We start from the raw sequence: 20,560 nt of genomic DNA, 5'->3' as shown, positions 1-20,560 counted from the left end.
TATAAACGCATCAACAATGGGCGGGTTTTCACATTTTTCCTATCCTCCACAGGGAAAGGAAACGCCACCTGGACCCTTTCAGGGATCTGGAATTTTTTCTCAGGGGTTTCCTAAGCTTTTTAAAAAATAGCATTTAATTCTTTTGACGCAGGGAAGGTTAGCGAGGCTTTCTTATTTTCAGTGAAGTAAGCCTCCTCAACCTGCTCAGGTGTTGTATCAGTAATATTCAACACATCCCTAATGGCCTCTATCATCAACTGAAGCCCTTTTGCAAGAGATGCTGCCCCCCTCAACAAATCCCCATCATCGTCCTCAGTGTCAGAATCGGTATCCGTGTCATCTTGCATAATCTGTGCAAGAGCACGTTTTCGGGAATATACAGCGAGGGGCCCTGAGGTAACAGAACTGGGCAACACTGCCATAGAGTTTTGTAAAGCCTGAGTTGCAGACTCATTCTGTGCAACCCTAGTAGAAATCTGAGAAATCATAGATATAAGAGGATAACTACTCAGTTTCCCTTGCTGGTATCTATGCTGAAACAGTGCAATCCTGATTACATGGAATGGGATCATCCGTAGAGGACATATCCTCTGCAGCATATTGACACAGAGACCCTGGACATAGCTTAATGGAGACCACAGAAACCCCCCCCACACACACACACACACAAACAAACACACAAACACACACACAGGGGAGGGCAGACAGAGTTTAACCCCCAAGATTGGCAAGAAAGACACAGAGTTTGGAGCCACCCACACACAGCGCTTTTTAGGTAAAGGGAGACCCCCAACCAGCGCTGACGGTGCACCTTAATAGGGTAAAAAGCCTGTATACAGCCTCTCCCCTTTTCTACAACCCCATGGTACCGTGAGAGATAGCTGGAGTTGTTCTGGAGGGACTTGATCTTCAAAGATAGCGTTGTGCAGGCAGGAAAATGGCCTAAACGCTGCTGGGTCTGCTTGGAAGAGAAGCTCCGCCCCCAAATGGCGCTGTCTTCCCGCTCTTCAGAAGATTATACTGGCCTGAGGAATTATGCTGCCAGCATACAGGGACCATGACAGGCTGGAAGGTCAGTGTAGGGTGTAGGCGCTGGCTCAGGGCGCCCCTCACAGAGCCGCACTATGTACCACTGACCCCCCGGAGTGCAGTTAGTCCTGCGCTCCATATCCTGTTGCCATCTTCACACCGGCCCCCCGCTTGCTAGGGGGATCGGTGACACACTCGCCACCAATCTTCTGGCTCTGTAAGGGGGTGGCGGCATGCTGCTGGGGTGAGCGATTCTCTGTGGCGGGGAACGATCGATTTCCCCAGGAGCTCAGTGTCCTGTCAGCGGAGATAGTGGCTCAGACCCCGCAGGGCGGACACTACTCCCCCCTCAGTCCCTCGAAGCAGGGAGGCTGTTGCAAGCAGCCTCCCTGTAAAATAATAAAATCTAAAATAAAGTTTTACTCTGTAGAGCTCCCCAGGCTGTGACCGGCTCCTCCGGGCACATTTTCTAAACTGAGTCTGGTAGAAGGGGCATAGAGGGAGGAGCCAGCCCACACTCTTAAACTCTTAAAGTGCCAATGGCTCCTGGTGGACCCGTCTATACCTCAGCATCCTCTAGGAAGTGAGAAAAAATATTTAATATTAATACAAATATTCTTTACTTACATAACTGCCTTGCTCATTCTAATTCCCATTTGTTGTGACACCTTAAAAAGGTTCTGTGTAAGCGCATTAGCAGCATCGTAGTTCCTTCTTGTGTATATCAACACCCAATTATCCAGATGTTTCACATGTATTAGGCTTGGTCCTTTTATTTCTCTAGACCAATCTGCAAATTGAGGATTGTACTCAGCCTACAAAGACAAACAGAGTAGAAATTGAAAGCATGAACAGCTACCCTAACAACCAATCTATCTACAGCAAAATGAATCACTGCATCTACTGTATGAACCTTGAATTACAAAGTCGAATGCTGGCAGAGAAGCGAGCGCTAAGAGTCCCCTTGTGAGCTCTCTGCCCATGCAACGCTAAGGGCACGGTGGCTCGCCACAGGATCTATTCCCACACTATGGGTGTCGTGGACATCCATGAGTGGGAATAGCCCTGGTGCGCCGGGATTCCAGCTAGCGACATTGTTAGGATTTCGGCGTCGGTATATTGAACACTGTATTTTAACTGCATCCCCTTTATATTAATACGGGAAAGGGAGGGAAAGAAATTGGACAGCTCCCGGTTTCTGAAGTACTGAAAGAACGTGAAACTTTTAAGTTATCACCTTAGGTTTAACTTGTTACATATCTGAAGACTATCAGTTGTGTTCAACTGTGTTATTGTGCAGCTTAAGTGATTAAACCAATTCAATTAGTATAGTCGCGGTAAATGACAACAACTTAAAACAGGTTTTCTTCACTTATCTCTTGTTGAAACCTTACAAGGCGCGAGAAGACGTACACGTAAGTGAAGGTGGCTCTAACATAATTGCCAGTTACAGCGACCATTATAGGTGACTCCTTCTCAGCCTCATGGTTAATTGAACCCCACTAGCAGATAAATCGTATTCACTACCTTGTTTTAAGTATTGGCATCTATAAGTGCACACTAATTGCATGTGACAGTACAATTAAAAATAGGATTTTGGTTACCTACCAGTAAATCCTTTTCTCATAGTTCGTAGAGGATTCTGGGGTCCACATTAGTACCATGGGGTATAGACGGGTCCACCAGGAGCCATTGGCACTTTAAGAGTTTAATAGTGTGGGCTGGCTCCTCCCTCTATGACCCTCCTACCAGACTCAGTCTAGAAACCATGCACGAGGAGACGACATACTTCGGGAGAAGGAATTACACAGATAGTGGCGAGATTCATACCAGCTCACACAACAGGCAAATTCGGCCAACATGCCGGAATCTCAGCAACAGCTGAAAACAGTAAATAACGCAGAACTTTCCTAGTAACCAGGCAGTACTGAACTATAAAACTCAAGCAGGAAAACGCAGCGGACTACGAGAAAATGATTTACCGGTAGCTAACCAGAATCTTATTTTCTCTTACGTCCTAAAGGATGCTGGGGTCCATATTAGTACCATGGGGGTGTACCAAAGGTCTCAGTACGAGAGAGCGGAGGCTCCTGCAACACTGCTTGACCAAACTTGAGGTCATCAGAGGCCAAAGTATCGAACTTGAAAAACTTGGCAAACGTGTTCGACCCACACCAAGTAGCTGCTCGGCAGAGTTGTATCGCCGAGACAGCTAGGGCAGCCGCCCAGGAAGAGCCCACGTTACGAGTAGAGTGGGCCTTTACAGATTTTGGACACGGCAATCCTGTAGTGGAATAAGCATGCTGGATAGTGAATCTGATCCAGCGTGAAATCGACTGCTTAGAAGCAGGACACCCAATTTTCTTAAGAACATAGAGGACAAACAGAGAGACACTTTTCCTATCACGAACTGTCCTCTTCACATACATATTCAAAGTCCTCACCACATCCAAGGCCTTTGAAGTAATTGAGGAGTCAGTAGCCACTGGCACCACAATAGGTTGGTTGAAAGCTGATACAACCTTAGGCAGGAACTGTGGACGAGTCCTAATTTCCGCCCTGTCTTCATGGAAAATCAGATAGAGCCATTTACAAGACAAAGCCCCCAATTCCGACACACGTCGTGCAGAAGCCAAGGCCAACAAAGTGACCGCCTTCCACGTAAGAAACTTGAGATCAGCCTCCTGTAGAGGCTCAAACCAAGCAGACTCCAGGAACTGCAACACCACATCAAGATCCCAGGGTGCCGTTGGCGCCACAAAGGGAGGCTGGATGAGCAGAACCCCTTTCAAAAAGGTCTGAACCTCAGGGAGGACAGCCAATTGTTTTTGGAAGAAGATGGACAAAGCAGAGATCTGGACATTGATGGAGCCCAATCTCAGTCCCATATCCACCCCTGCTTGCAGAAAAAGGAGAAAACGTCCAAGTTGAAACTCCACCGCAGGAAACTTCTTGGCCTCACACCAAGAAACATATTTTTTCCAAATGCGATGGTAATGTTTAGACATTACCGCCTTCCTAGCCTGTATCAGGGTAGGAATGACCTCACTCGGGATACCCTTCCGAGCTAAAATCTGGCATTCAACCGCCATGCGGTCAAACGTAGCCATGGTAAGTCTTGATAGGCGAATGGCCCCTGCAGTAGCAGATCCTCCTGAAGAGGTAACGGCCTTGTATCTTCCAGCAGAAGATCCGCGTACTTAGCCCTTCTTGGCTAGTCCGGAGCAATGAGGATTGCCAGAACCTTTGTTCTTCTCACTAGTTGAAGAACCTTTGGAATCAGAGGAAGTGTAGGGAACACATACACTGACGGGAACACCCACGGTGTTACCATTGCGTCCACCGCCACTGCCTGTGGGTCTCTCGACCTGGAACAGTACCTCCGTAGCTTTTTGTTGAGGCGGGAGGCCATCATGTCTATGTGAGGAACCCCTCACCAACCGGCTACCGCCTCGAACACCTGCGGTTGGAGGCCCCACTCTACTGGATGGAGATCGCGTCTGCTGAGGAAGACTGCTTCCCAGTTGTCTACACCCAGAATGAAGATTGCTGACATCGCCACCGCGTGCTTTTCTGCCCAGAGGAGGATTTTTGACACCTCTGACATGGCATCCCTGCTCTTTGTTCGGCCTTGTCGGTTTATGCAGGCCACTGTGGTCACGTTGTCCGACTGCATCTGAAAAGCCCGATCCCGTAGAAGGTGTGCTGCTTGCAGAAGGGCGTTGTACACGGCCCTGAGCTCCAGGATGTTTATTGGGAGAAGGGATTCTTGATTCGACCACCTTCCCTGAAAGGTTTCCCCGAGAGCCACTGCTCCCCAACCTCTTAGACTTGCATCTGTGGTTAAAAGGATCCAGTCCTGAATTCAAAACCTTCGGCCTTCCAGAAGGTGTGGAAGTTGTAGCCACCAGAGGAGTGAAATCCTGGCTTTCAGAGACAGGCGTATCCTCGTGTGCATATGTAGGTGAGAGCCCGACCACTGGTGCAAGAGATCCAGCTGAAAAGGTCGAGCATGAAACCTGCCGTACTGCAGAGCCTCGTAAGCGGCAACCATCTTCCCGAGAAGGCGTATGCATTAATGAACCGATACCTGGGTAGGCTTTAAGACATCCCGGACTATTGTTTGAATCACCAATGCTTTCTCCACCAGGAGAAATACCCTCTGCACTTCCGTGTCGAGGATCATTCCCAGGAAAGACAGCCTCCTTGTCGGCTCCAGATGAGACTTCGGAAGGTTCAGGATCCATCCGTGCTTCCTGAGCAGCTGTGTCGTGAGTGCGATAGATCGCAACAACCTCTCCCTGGACGACGCCTTGATCAGGAGATCGTCCAGATATGGAATTATGTTCACCCCCTGTTTGCGGAGGAGAACCATCATCTCCGCCATCACCTTGGTGAAGATCCTCGGTGCTGTGGAGAGGCCAAACGGCAGTGCCTGGAACTGATAGTGATCGTCCAACAGTGCAAACCTGAGATATGCCTGATGCGCCGACCAAATGGGAATGTGGAGGTAAGCATCCTTGATGTCTAGAGACACCAGGAACTCCCCCTCCGTCAGTCTTGAGATGACAGCTCTCAGAGATTCCATATTGAATTTGAACTCCCTGAGATAAGGGTTCAAATATTTAAGTTTACAATAGGCCGTACCGAACCATCCGGTTTTGGTACCACAAAAAGGTTCGAATAATAACCCTTGATCCACTGCTAAGGTGGAACTGGAACAATGACCTCTGACACCACCAATTTTCTGATGGCCTCCAGAAGAATTGTTCTGTCTGCCAGAAGAGCTGGCAAGCCTGACTTGAAGAAATCATGAGGAGGGAGAATTTGAAACTCCAGTCTGTACCCCCTGGACACTATATCCAGTACCCAGGGGTCCAGGCCAGACAACACCCAGATGTGGCTGAACAGCCGGAGTCTTGCCCCCACCTGACCGTCCTCCAGGCCTAGCAGTTCACCGTCATGCGGAGGACTTAGGGGTATCAGAAGCGGGCTTCTGTTTTTTTTTTCCTTCGGCACGACCACCTCTGAAGGTGTTCGAAGGCTTATTCTTTCTAGGCTTCGCGGGCCGAAAGGACTATGATGTGGCTGGTGTAAAAGGCTTCTTCGTAGCCGGTGCAGCTGAGGGGAGAAAAGGAGACTTACCCGCGGTAGCCGTGGCAATCCACGCATCCAGCACCTCCCCAAAGAGAGCCTGACCTGTATAGGGTAGGCCCTCCACGCTCTTCCTGGATTCCGCGTCCGCAGACCAGTGGCGCAGCCAGAGACCCCTGCGAGCCGAGATGGACACGGATGAGATCCCCGCAGCCATGGAACCCAGGTCCTTTATGGAATCTACCAGGAACCCTGCAGAATTCTGAATATGGCGCAAAAATACATCAACGTCACCTTTATCCAGCGAAGTCGACTCCTCCTGCAGAGTGATTGACCACCTGGCAAAAGCTTTTGCAATCCAAACACAGGCTACAGTAGGCAATAATATAGCCCCGGAAGCCGTGTAAATGGATTTTAGTGTAGCATCCAACTTGCGATCTGCCGGGTCCTTCAACGCGGTAGATCCCGGGACTGGCAACACCACCTGCTTGGACAGCCTGGAGACAGAGTCGTCGACTATAGGCGGGGACTCCCATTTCTTTCTATCTTCCTCTGGGAAGGGAAAAGCAACAAAGACCCTCTTAATGATCTGAAATTTCTTTTCCGGAGTTTCCCAGGCATTTTCAAAGATAGCGTTTAATTCTTTGGATGCCGGGAAGGTGAGGGGGGGATTTTTATTATCTTTTAAAAAAGCCCGCCTCCACCTGTTCAGGAGCTGTGTCAGAAATATGTAAAATATCCCTCACAGCTTCAATTATCAACTGCACCCCCCTAGAAAGTGATACTGTCCCCCTCGACACATCCCCGTCACCGTCTGCAGTGTCAGAGTCGGTGTCCGTGTCATTCTGCATTAGCATTGCAAGTGCACGTTTTTGAGAATGTACTGCAGGGGATCCTGAGGAAGCAGTATCAGACCATACAACCATTGAGGATTGTAGGATCTGAGTGGCATGCTCAGTCCTAGCAAACCTGTCAGAAATCTGAGAAATAGTCCCCCTCAGAGAGACTAACCTTTCTGGCTCTCTAGCTGGGATCTGCGCTACAACAGTGCAATCCTGATTACATGGTATGGAGTCTTCCTGTGAAGACAAATCCTCTGCAGCATATGAAACAGTGTCTCTAGACATGTTGTCACACACACCAAACGCCCCACAAACACACAGGGTATTCACTAGACAGAGTTTCCCCCCAAAAATGGCAGAGAGACATAGAGAGTGGAGCCAACACACATACAGCGCTATTAGAGGTAAAGGGAGACCCTAACCAGCGCTGCCTGTGTCCCTTAATAGGTGACACAGCCTATAATACAGCTTCCCCCTCCCCTTCTACAACCCCCTGGTACCGTACAGATAGCTGGAATTGCTCTGGAGGGACCTGGACATCCAGTAGTAGTGATTGCAGGCAGTAAAAATGGCGCTGAACGCTGCTGGGTCCGCTCTGAGAAGCTACGCCCCTGCAATGCCGCCGTCTTCCCACTCTTGAAGATTGTACTGGACTGAGAAAACGTGTGCTGGCTGAGATCCGCGGACCCCAACAGGCTGGAAATGGTCAGTGTAGGGTATCTTGTTGGCTCAGGGCGCCCCTCACAGCGCCGCAACGCCGTCCGGGAGCGCGGTTAATACCGCGCTCCCACCCTTAAGCTGCTCTCTTCACACTGACCCCCCCCCCGCGCTTGTAAGGGGGGACAGTGACTAACTCGCCACACTTCAGCTCTGTGAGGGGGTGGCGGCTGGCTGCCGGGGTGAGCGTTCCCCTGTGGCGGGGCGCGATCTGTCCCCTCTGGAGCTCAACGTCCAGTCAGCGGAGGCAGTGGCTCAAGACCCCTCAGGGCGAACACTGCTCCCCCCCTCAGTCCCTTGATGTAGGGAGGCTGTTGCCAGCAGCCTCCCTGTGAAATAACAAACGCTAAAATACAACTTTTACTAGAGAAGCTCTGTAGAACTCCCCTAGCTGTGAGCGGCTCCTTCGGGCACATTTTCTAAACTGAGTCTGGTAGGAAAAGCATAGAGGGAGGAACCAGCCGACACTATAAAACTCTTAAAGTGCCAATGGCTTCTGGTGGACCCGTCTATACCCCATGGTACTAATATGGACCACAGCATCCTCTAGGACGTAAAAGAAAGGTTAATTCCTTGCTAACAGCTCTCTATAATAGGGTTATTAGTGTGTATCACAGTGGTGGAATCTCTTTGTTGCGTGTAAACATAACCCTGAGTCAATAGTGTTCTCCTACTTGAACTCCATATCCTAAGACGTGTTACTGTATCACGCACTCTCGGGGAGATGTATGAAGCAGTTAGTGAGTGGAGAAGAGGACTATTGGAGACGTTCCCCATAGCAACCAGTCAGCTTTGAGGTAGCATTTATCAAGTACATTCTTCAAAATAATAGAGACTTGATTGGTTGCCATGGGAAACTTCTCAACTGGCTTACATCTCCACTCTTTTCATTGCTTCATACATATCCCCCTTTGTTCGTTAGATAATCTCCTGTTTGTGGTAATCCTCACATGCATAGTCAGTTATGACTGCTTATATTATTGCAATAAATAAATACTTTACCTAATTATTTAAAATGCTATGAATTCTGACCACATCCCAACTAAAAATGGTGGCCCTTCTAAATAGAAAAAATTGATGGTTTGGTTTTGATTGCATGATGTTATGCTTCTATATGAAGAAGTGACACATGGATGTCCAGGAGATTAAATAACTGGATTTTTGTATTTACCATTAAATCCTCTCTCGGGATACTGGACCATGGGGTTCTTTGAGGGATCTGTAGGAGCTGGAACGTAATTAGACTAGTATAACTTTAAGTTCCTCTCCTCTGAGCTCATCCCTGTGGTACTCTTAATACAGTACATCTTCAAAAGCAGTCCTAAACCAAGAGTAGCCCAAAACACAGGGTGAACCACCTAGTGTAACTTACAAAAACACTGCAGCTAACCCATGAACAAAAAAAACAAAAAAAAAGCGTAAAGGTGGGAACACAGGTGCAATCACACTTCTGATCAACATAGTGCCTAGACTTGCTGTGTATTCAACCAGGGATTAGTAACCTGTATTACCTAATCTGGTGCCTCTGAGCGTAACCAGTGACACCAAAATGGACTATCAATGAACATAGCTCAATTGTGGCCAGAACTCCGAGACTGCAACAGTCGTAGCTTCCCAAATAATAAGAATTTACTCACCGGTAATTCTATTTCTTGTAGTCCGTAGTGGACGCTGGGAACTCCGTAAGGACCATGGGGAATAGCGGCTCCACAGGAGACTGGGCACAACTAAGAAAGATTTAGGACTACCTGGTGTGCACTGGCTCCTCCCTCTATGCCCCTCCTCCAGACCTCAGTTAGGAAACTGTGCCCGGAAGAGCTGACACAATAAGGAAAGGATTCGGAATCCCGGGTAAGACTCATACCAGCCACACCAATCACACCGTACAACTTGTGATACTATACCCAGTGAACAGTATGAATAACAACTGAGCCTCTCAACAGATGGCTCCAAACAATAACCCTTTAGTTAGGCAATAACTATATACAAGTATTGCAGACAATCCGCACTTGGGATGGGCGCCCAGCATCCACTACGGACTACGAGAAATAGAATTACCGGTGAGTAAATTCTTATTTTCTCTGACGTCCTAGTGGATGCTGGGAACTCCGTAAGGACCATGGGGATTATACCAAAGCTCCCAAACGGGCGGGAGAGTGCGGATGACTCTGCAGCACCGAATGAGCAAACTCAAGGCCCTCCTCAGCCAGGGTATCAAACTTGTAGAATTTAGCAAATGTGTTTGAACCCGACCAAGTAGCTGCTCGGCAAAGTTGTAAAGCCGAGACCCCTCGGGGCAGCCGCCCAAAAAGAGCCCACTTTCCTCGTGGAATGGGCTTTTACAGATTTAGGATGCGGTAGTCCAGCCGCAGAATGTGCAAGTTGAATCGTACTACAGATCCAGCGAGCAATAGACTGCTTTGAAGCAGGAGCACCCAGCTTGTTGGGCGCATACAGGATAAATAGCGAGTCAGTTTTCCTGACTCCAGCCGTCCTGGAAACATATATTTGCAGGGCCCTGACTACGTCCAGCAACTTGGAATCCTCCAAGTCCTTAGTAGCCGCAGGCACCACAATAGGTTGGTTCAAATGAAAAGCTGATACCACTTTAGGAAGAAATTGGGGACGAGTCCTCAATTCCGCCCTATCCATATGGAAAATCAGATAAGGGCTTTTACATGACAAAGCCGCCAATTCTGACACACGCCTGGCCGAAGCCAAGGCCAATAGCATGACCACTTTCCACGTGAGATATTTTAGTTCCACGGTTTTTAGTGGCTCAAACCAATGTGACTTAAGGGAAATCCAACACCACGTTGAGATCCCACGGTGCCACTGGAGGCACAAAAGGGGGCTGAATATGCAGCACTCCTTTAACAAACGTCTGAACTTCAGGCAGTGAAGCCAGTTCTTTTTGGAAGAAAATCGACAGAGCCGAAATCTGGACCTTAATGGAACCTAATTTGAGGCCCATAGTCACCCCTGACTGTAGGAAGTGCAGAAATCGACCCAGCTGAAATTCCTCCGTTGGGGCCCTTCTGGCCTCACACCACGCAACATATTTTCGCCATATGCGGTGATAATGGTTTGCGGTCACCTCCTTCCTAGCTTCAATCAGCGTAGGGATGACTTCCTCCGGAATGCCCTTTTCCTTCAGGATCCGGCGTTCAACCGCCATGCCGTCAAACGCAGTCGCGGTAAGTCTTGGAACAGACATGGTCCCTGCTGCAGCAGGTCCTATCTGAGCGGCAGAGGCCATGGGTCCTCTGAGATCATTTCTTGAAGTTCTGGGTACCAAGCTCTTCTTGGCCAATCCGGAACCACAAGTATAGTTCTTACTCCTCTCCTTCTTATTATTCTCAGTACCTTGGGTATGAGAGGCAGAAGAGGGAACACATAAACCGACTGGTACACCCACGGTGTCACTAGAGCGTCCACAGCTATCGCCTGAGGGTCCCTTGACCTGGCGCAATATCTTTTTAGCTTTTTGTTGAGGCGGGACGCCATCATGTCCACCTATGGCCTTTCCCAACGGTGTACAATCATTTGGAAGACTTCTGGATGAAGTCCCCATTCTCCCGGGTGGAGGTCGTGCCTGCTGAGGAAGTCTGCTTCCCAGTTGTCCACTCCCGGTATGAACACTGCTGACAGTGCTAACACATGATTTTCCGCCCATCGGAGAATCCTTGTGGCTTCTGCCATCGCCATCCTGCTTCTTGTGCCGCCCTGACGGTTTACATGGGCGACCGCCGTGATGTTGTCTGACTGGATCAGCACCGGCTGGTGTTGAAGCAGGGGTCTTGCCTGACTTAGGGCATTGTAAATGGCCCTTAGTTCCAGAATATTTATGTGTAGGGAAGTCTCCTGACTTGTCCATAGTCCTTGGAAGTTTCTTCCCTGTGTGACTGCCCCCCAACCTCGCAGGCTGGCATCCGTGGTCACCAGGACCCAGTCCTGTATGCCGAATCTGCGGCCCTCTAGAAGATGAGCACTCTGCAGCCACCACAACAGCGACACCCTGGTCCTTGGAGACAGGGTTATCAGCCGATGCATCTGAATATGCGATCCGGACCACTTGTCCAACAGATCCCACTGAAAGATCCTTGCATGGAACCTTCCCAATGGAATTGCTTCGTAAGAAGCCACCATCTTTCCCAGGACTCGCGTGCAGTGGTGCACCGACACCTGTTTTGGTTTTAGGAGGTCTCTTACTAGAGATGACAACTCCTTGGCCTTCTCCTCCGGGAGAAACACTTTTTTCTGTTCTGTATCCAGAACCATCCCCAGGAACAGTAGACGCGTTGTAGGAACCAGCTGCGACTTTGGAATATTCAGGATCCAGCCGTGCTGTTGTAGCACTTCCCGAGCTAGTGCTACTCCGATCAACAACTGTTCCCTGGACCTCGCCTTTATAAGGAGATCGTCCAAGTACGGGATAATTAAAACTCCCTTTTTCCGAAGGAGTATCATCATTTCAGCCATTACCTTGGTAAATACCCTCGATGCCGTGGACAGACCAAACGGCAACGTCTGGAATTGGTAATGACAGTCCTGTACCACAAATCTGAGGTACTCCTGGTGAGGAGGGTAAATGGGGACATGCAGGTAAGCATCCTTGATGTCCAGTGATACCATGTAATCCCCCTCGTCCAGGCTTGCAATCACCGCTCTGAGCGATTCCATCTTGAACTTGAACCTTCTTATATAAGTGTTCAAGGATTTTAAATTTAAAATGGGTCTCACGAACCGTCCGGTTTCGGTACCACAAACATTGTGGAATAGTAACCCCGTCCTTGTTGAAGGAGGGGTACCTTGATTATCACCTGCTGAGAATACAGCTTGTGAATCGCCTCCAGCACTGCCTCCCTGTCCGGGGGAGCTGACGGCAAGGCAGATTTGAGGAAACGGCGAGGGGGAGACGTCTCGAATTCCAGCTTGTACTCCTGAGATACTACCTGTAGAATCCAGGGATCCACCCGTGAACGAGCCCACTGGTCGCTGAAGTTCTTGAGACGGGCCCCCACCATACCTGGCTCCGCCTGTGGAGCCCCAGCGTCATGCGGTGGACTTAGAGGAAGCGGGGGAGGACTTTTGTTCCTGGGAACTGGCTGTATGTTGCAGCTTTTTCCCTCTACCTCTGGGCAGAAAGGACGCGCCTCTAACCCGCTTGCCTTTCTGGGGCCGAAAGGACTGTACCTGATAATACGGTGCTTTCTTTGGCTGTGAGGGAACATGGGGTAAAAATGCTGACTTCCCAGCTGTCGCTGTGGAAACGAGGTCCGAGAGACCATCCCCAAACAACTCCTCACCCTTGTAAGGCAAAACTTCCATGTGCCTTTTAGAATCTGCATCTCCTGTCCACTGCCGAGTCCACAATCCTCTCCTGGCAGAAATGGACTTTGCGTTTATTTTAGATGCCAGCCGGCAAATATCCCTCTGTGCATCTCTCATGTATAATACAGCGTCTTTAATATGCTCTACGGTTAGCAATATAGTGTCCCTATCTAGGGTATCAATGTTTTCCGACAGGGAATCTGACCACGCAGCTGCAGCACTGCACATCCATGCTGAAGCAATAGCCGGTCTCAGTATAATTCCTGAGTGTGTATATACAGACTTCAGGATAGCCTCCTGCTTTCTATCCGCAGGCTCCTTTAGGGCGGCCGTGTCCGGAGACGGTAGTGCCACCTTTTTTGACAGACGTGTGAGCGCTTTATCCACCCTAGGGGATGACTCCCAACGTGACCTGTCCTCTGGCGGGAAAGGGTACGCCATTAGTAACTTTTTAGAAATTACCAGTTTCTTATCGGGGGAAGCCCACGCTTCTTCACACACTTCATTCAATTCATCAGATGGGGGAAAAACCACTGGTAGCTTTTTCTCCCCAAACATAATACCCTTTTTTGTGGTACCTGGGGTAATATCAGAAATGTGCAACACCTTTTTCATTGCCGGAATCATATAACGAATGGCTCTATTGGAATGTACACTAGTCTCATCGTCGTCGACACTGGAATCAGTATCGGTGTCGACATCTGTGTCTGCCATCTGAGGTAGTGGGCGTTTTAGAGCCCCTGATGGCTTTTGAGACGCCTGGGCAGGCACGGGCTGAGCAGCCGGCTGTCCCACATCTGCTATGTCGTCAAACCTTTTATGTAAGGAGTTGACACTGTCGCGTAATTCCTTCCACATGTCCATCCATTCAGGTGTCGACCCCGCAGGGGGTGACATCACATTTATCGGCACCTGCTCCGCCTCCACATAAGCCTTCTCATCAAACATGTCGACACAGCCGTACCGACACACCGCACACACACAGGGAATGCTCTGACTGAGGACAGGACCCCACAAAAAGTCCTTTGGGGAGACAGAGAGAGAGTATGCCAGCACACACCAGAGCGCTATATAATACAGGGATACACACTACACACAGTGATTTTTCCCCTATAGCTGCTATAATACACAATTTGCGCCTAAATTTAGTGCCCCCCCCCCCCCCCCCTCTCTTATTTACCCTATTGAGCCTGGAAACTGCAGGGGAGAGCCTGGGGAGCGTCCTTCCAGCGGAGCTGAGAGGAAATGTCGCCAGTGTGCTGAGGGAGATCGCCGTGAAAGGGGCGGGGCTGACTTCTCCCGCTTTTTTAAGGATATTTATGGCAGGGGATTTTACACATATATAGTCTTACTGACTATATTATGTGTTGTTTTGCCAAGTTAAGGTATTTATATTGCAGCCCAGGGCGCCGCGCCCCCCCCCCCCCCCCCAGCGCCCTGCACCCATCAGTGACCGGAGTGTGTGGTGTGCATGGGGAGCAATGGCGCACAATGAAGACCGGAGTCTTCAGCCGCCTATTTTCTGAATGTACTTCTTGCTTCTGGCTCTGCAACGGGGACGGCGGCGCGGCTCCGGGACCGGACGACCGAGGCTGGGCCTGTGTTCGATCCCTCTGGAGCTAATGGTGTCCAGTAGCCTAAGAAGCCCAAGTTAGCTGCAAGCAGGTAGGTTCGCTTCTTCTCCCCGCAGTCCCTCGAAGCAGTGAGTTTGTTGCCAGCAGATCTCACTGAAAATAAAAAACCTAAATATACTTTCTTTCTAAGAGCTCAGGAGAGCCCCTAGTGTGCAACCAGCTCGGCCGGGCACAAAATTCTAACTGAGGTCTGGAGGAGGGGCATAGAGGGAGGAGCCAGTGCACACCAGGTAGTCCTAAATCTTTCTTAGTTGTGCCCAGTCTCCTGCGGAGCCGCTATTCCCCATGGTCCTTACGGAGTTCCCAGCATCCACTAGGACGTCAGAGAAAACTGGGATTACTGACACATACCACAGTGTCCAGCCACAGTGAAAAAATAAGCAAACAGTGCAAGTCCTCAAAAAAACTAAATAAAAAACAAAAACCAACAAACATACTTGTAGTTTACTGTCTGACACCACTAAGGCCTCAAAACCACTGCAGAGATTACGGTCATGGATAAAGACGAATACCAAGGAGTCGTAGACACTAGGAGGAAAGTACGCTTAACAACCGTAGGCAACGCTAGTTCTGACCAAAGAGAACACTAACAATGAGGGAAAGCACGGGATTGTGACCTAGCCTCCTACAAGCACGAATACACAGATAGTCAAGCAAACAATGGTCACCTAAAATAGGATTTTTATTACCTACTGGTAAATACTTTTCTCGTAGTCCGTAAAGGATGCTGGGGTCCATTTTAGTACCATAGGGTATAGATGGTTCCGCAGGAGCCTTCGGCACTTTAAGACTTTTCAACAGTGTGAACTGGCTGCTCCCTCTATGCCAGAGGTTCTCAAACTTGGTCCTCGTGGGCCCACACAGTGCATGTTTTGCAGGTCTTCTCACAGAATCGCAAGTGAAATAATTAGCTCCACCTGTGGACCTTTTAAAATGTGTCAGTTTACCAGTAGGTAATTAAAATCCTATTTTCTCTTACGTCCTAGAGGATGCTGGGGTCCATTTTAGTACCATGGGGATGTACCAAAGCTCCCAGTACGGGCGGGAAAGTGCTAATGTTCCTGCAGAACTGACTGAAGGTCGTCAGCAGCCAAGGTATGAAACCTGTAAAACTTAGCAAACGTGTTTGCCCCTGACCAAGTACCTGCTCGGCAAATTTGCAACGCCTAAACAGCCCGGGTAGCCACCCAGGATGAACCCTTTTTCCTCGTCGAGTGGGCCTTTACCGAACTCGGTAACGGCAATCCTGCCGTGGAATAAGCGTGCTGAATGGTATCTCTGATCCAGCGTGCAATAGTCTGCTTAGAAGCAGGACCCCCAATCTGTTTGGGGATATAGAGGAAAAACAAAGATTCTGTTTTCCTTATCCGAAAAGTTCTTGCAACATAAGTCCTCAACGCTCTGACGACATCCAAGGACTTTGAAACGGCTGAGGTCACAGAAGCTACTGGCACCACCACAGGTTGGTTGATATGGAAATTAGACACAACCTTTGGAAGAAAATGCTGACGCGTCCGCAGTTCAGCTCTATCTTCATGAAAAATCAAATAAGGACTCTTGTGTGACAGAGCCCCTAATTCAGACACTCGTCTGCCTGAGGCCAGGGTCAACAGCATGACCACTTTCCAAGTGAGAAACTATAACTCTACCTTTTGTAGAGGCTCAAACCAATCCGATTTAAGGAACTGCAACACCACATTTAGATCTCATGGCGCCGCAGGAGGCACAAAGAGAGGTTGGATGTGCAGAAACCCCTTCACGAATGTCTGTACCTCAGGAAGGGAAGCCAACTGTTTCTGAAAGAAAATGGACAAAGCCGAAAATAAGATTTTACTCACCGGTAAATCTATTTCTCGTAGTCCGTAGTGGATGCTGGGACTCCGTAAGGACCATGGGGAATAGCGGCTCCGCAGGAGACTGGGCACAACTAAAGAAAGCTTTAGGACTACCTGGTGTGCACTGGCTCCTCCCTCTATGACCCTTCTCCAGACCTCAGTTAGGATACGGTGCCCGGAAGAGCTGACACAAATAGGAAGGATTTTGAATCCCGGGTAAGACTCATACCAGCCACACCAATCACACCGTATAACTCGTGACACTATACCCAGTTAACAGTATGAAATATAACTGAGCCTCTCAACAGATGGCTCAACAATAACCCTTTAGTTAAACAATAACTATATACAAGTATTGCAGACAATCCGCACTTGGGATGGGCGCCCAGCATCCACTACGGACTACGAGAAATAGATTTACCGGTGAGTAAAATCTTATTTTCTCTGACGTCCTAAGTGGATGCTGGGACTCCGTAAGGACCATGGGGATTATACCAAAGCTCCCAAACGGGCGGGAGAGTGCGGATGACTCTGCAGCACCGAATGAGCAAACTCTAGGTCCTCCTCAGCCAGGGTATCAAACTTGTAGACTCTTGCAAAAGTGTTTGAACCCGACCAAGTAACAGCTCGGCAAAGATGTAAAGCCGAGACCCCCTCGGGCAGCCGCCCAAGAAGAGCCCCTTTCCTCATGGAATGGGCTTTTACAGATTTAGGGTGCGGCAGTCCAGCCGCAGAATGTGCAAGTTGAATCGTGCTACAGATCCAGCGAGCAATAGTCTGCTTAGAAGCAGGAGCACCCAGCTTGTTGGGTGCATACAGGATAAATAGCGAGACAGTTTTCCCGACTCCAGCCATCCTGGAAATATACATTTTCAGGGCCCTGACTACGTCCAGTAACTTGGAGTCCTCCAAGTCCCAAGTAGCCGCAGGCACCACAATAGGTTGGTTCACATGAAAAGCTGATACCACCTTAGGAAGGAATTGGGAACGAGTATTCAATTCCGCCCTATCCATATAATAAGAATTTACTTACCGATAATTCTATTTCTCGGAGTCCGTAGTGGATGCTGGGGTTCCTGAAAGGACCATGGGGAATAGCGGCTCCGCAGGAGACAGGGCACAAAAAGTAAAGCTTTAGGATCAGGTGGTGTGCACTGGCTCCTCCCCCTATGACCCTCCTCCAAGCCTCAGTTAGGATACTGTGCCCGGACGAGCGTACACAATAAGGAAGGATTTTGAATCCCGGGTAAGACTCATACCAGCCACACCAATCACACTGTACAACCTGTGATCTGAACCCAGTTAACAGTATGATAACAGCGGAGCCTCTGAAAAGATGGCTCACAATAATAATAACCCGATTTTTGTAACTATGTACAAGTATTGCAGATAATCCGCACTTGGGATGGGTGCCCAGCATCCACTACGGACTCCGAGAAATAGAATTATCGGTAAGTAAATTCTTATTTTCTCTATCGTCCTAGTGGATGCTGGGGATCCTGAAAGGACCATGGGGATAATACCAAAGCTCCCAAACGGGCGGGAGAGTGCGGATGACTCTGCAGCACCGAATGAGAGAACTCCAGGTCCTCCTTAGCCAGGGTATCAAATTTGTAGGATTTTACCAACGTGTTTGCCCCTGACTAAATAGCCGCTCGGCAAAGTTGTAAAGCCGAGACCCCTCGGGCAGCCGCCCAAGATAAGCCCACCTTCCTTGTGGAATGGGCATTTACATATTTTGGCTGTGGCAGGCCTGCCACAGAATGTGCAAGCTGAATTGTATTACACATCCAACTAGCAATAGTCTGCTTAGAAGCAAGAGCACCCAGTTTGTTGGGTGCATACAGGATAACAGCAAGTCAGTTTTCCTGACTCCAGCCGTCCTGGAACCTATATTTACAGGGCCCTGACAACATCTAGCAACCTGGAGTCCTCCAAGTCCCTAGTAGGCGCAAGGCACCAAAATAAGCTGGTTCAGGTGAAACACTGACACCACCTTAGGGAGAGAACTGGGGACGAGTCCGCAGCTCTGCCCTGTCCAAATGGACAACCAGATATGGGCTTTTTTGAGGAAAAAAAAAAAAAAAAACCACCAATTTGACACTCGCCTGGTCCAGGCCAGGGCCAAGAGCATGGTCACTTTTCATGTGAGATGCTTCAAATCCACAGATTTGACTGGTTTTAAACCAATGTGATTTGAGGAATCCCAGAACTACGTTGAGATCCCACAGTGCCACTGGAGGCACAAAAGGGGGTTGTATATGCAATACTCCCTTGACAAACTTCTGGACTTCAGGAACTGAAGCCACTTCTTTCTGGAAGAAAATCGACAGGGCCGAAATTTGAACCTTAATGGACCCCAATTTGAGGCCCATAGACACTCCTGTTTGCAGGAAATGCAGGAATCGACCGAGTTGAAATTTCTTCGTGGGGCCTTTCTGGCCTCACACCACGCAACATATTTTTGCCACATGTGGTGATAATGTTGTGCGGTCACCTCCTTTCTGGCTTTGACCAGGGTAGGAATGACCTCTTCCGGAATGCCTTTTTCCCTTAGGATCCGGCGTTCCACCGCCATGCCGTCAAACGCAGCTGCGGTAAGTCTTGGAACAGACATGGTACTTGCTGAAACAAGTCCCTTCTTAGCGGCAGAGGCCATAAGTCCTCTGTGAGCATCTCTTGAAGTTCCGGGTACCAAGTCCTTCTTGGCCAATCCGGAGCCATGAGTATAGTTCTTACTCCTCTACGTCTTATAAGTCTCAGTACCTTAGGTATGAGAAGCAGAGGATGGAACACATACACCGACTGGTACATCCATGATGTTACCAGAACGTCCACAGCTATTGCCTGAGGGTCTCTTAACCTGGCGCAATACCTGTCCCGTTTTTTGTTCAGACGGGACGCCATCATGTCCACCTTTGGTATTTCCCAACGGTTTACAATCATGTGGAAAACTTCCCGATGAAGTTTCCACTCTGCCGGGTGGAGGTCGTGCCTGCTGAGGAAGTCTGCTTCCCAGTTTCCATTCCCGGAATGAAACACTGCTGACAGTGCTATCACATGATTTTCCGCCCAGCGAAAAGTCCTTGCAGTTTTTGCCATTGCCCTCCTGCTTCTTGTGCCGCCCTGTCTATTTACGTGGGCGACTGCCGTGATGTTTTTCCCACTGGATCAATACCGGCTGACCTTGAAGCAGAGGTCTTGCTAAGCTTAGAGTATTATAAATTTACCCTTAGCTCCAGTATATTTATGTGAAGAAAAGTCTCCAGACTTGATCACACTCCCTGGAAATTTTTTCCTTGTGTGACTGCTCCCCAGCCTCTCGGGCTGGCCTCCGTGGTCACCAGCATCCAATCCTGAATGCCGAATCTGCGGCCCTCTAGAAGATGAGCACTCTGTAACCACCACAGGAGAGACACCCTTGTCCTTGGATATAGGGTTATCCGCTGATGCATCTGAAGATGCGATCCGGACCATTTGGCCAGCAGATCCCACTGAAAAATTCTAGCGTGAAATCTGCCGAATGGAATTGCTTCGTAGGAAGTCACCATCTTTACCAGGACCCTTGTGCAATGATGCACTGATTTTAGGAGGTTCCTGACTAGCTCGGATAACTCCCTGGCTTTCTCTTCCGGGAGAAACACCTTTTTCTGGACTGTGTCCAGAATCATCCCTAGGCACAGCAGACTTGTCGTCGGGATCAGCTGCGATTTTGGAATATTTAGAATCCACCCGTGCTGTTGTAGCAGTATCCGAGATAGTGCTACTCCGACCTCCAACTGTTCCCTGGACTTTGCCCTTATCAGGAGATCGTCCAAGTAAGGGATAATTAAGACGCCTTTTCTTCGAAGAAGAATCATCATTTCGGCCATTACCTTGGTAAAGACCCGGGGTGCCGTGGACAATCCAAACGGCAGCGTCTGAAACTGATAGTGACAGTTCTGTACCACGAACCTGAGGTACCCTTAGTGAGAAGGGCAAATTTTGGACATGGAGGTAAGCATCCCTGATGTCTCGGGACACTATATAGTCCCCTTCTTCCTGGTTCGTTATCACTGCTCTGAGTGACTCCATC

General features: G+C 49.1%; 1 protein-coding gene across 4 annotated transcripts in view; it reads right to left on the bottom strand.

Moving 5' to 3' along the window:
* The window catches only part of PIWIL1 (piwi like RNA-mediated gene silencing 1), a 1,090,590-nt gene that overhangs the window by 417,772 nt on the left and 652,258 nt on the right, over positions 1–20,560 (bottom strand). For all 4 annotated transcript variants that reach the window (XM_063964616.1, XM_063964613.1, XM_063964615.1 and 1 more), the window contains exon 13: positions 1,657–1,844. In XM_063964616.1, coding sequence (XP_063820686.1) covers positions 1,657–1,844 — 188 coding nt within the window. The remainder of the gene's footprint in view (positions 1–1,656; positions 1,845–20,560) is intronic.

This window comes from Pseudophryne corroboree, chromosome 1, assembly GCF_028390025.1.
Source record: "Pseudophryne corroboree isolate aPseCor3 chromosome 1, aPseCor3.hap2, whole genome shotgun sequence".
In the NCBI taxonomy this organism is placed as follows: domain Eukaryota; kingdom Metazoa; phylum Chordata; class Amphibia; order Anura; family Myobatrachidae; genus Pseudophryne; species Pseudophryne corroboree.
Note: the sequence above shows the minus strand (reverse complement) of the source record. Positions and strands in the feature narration are given on the sequence as shown.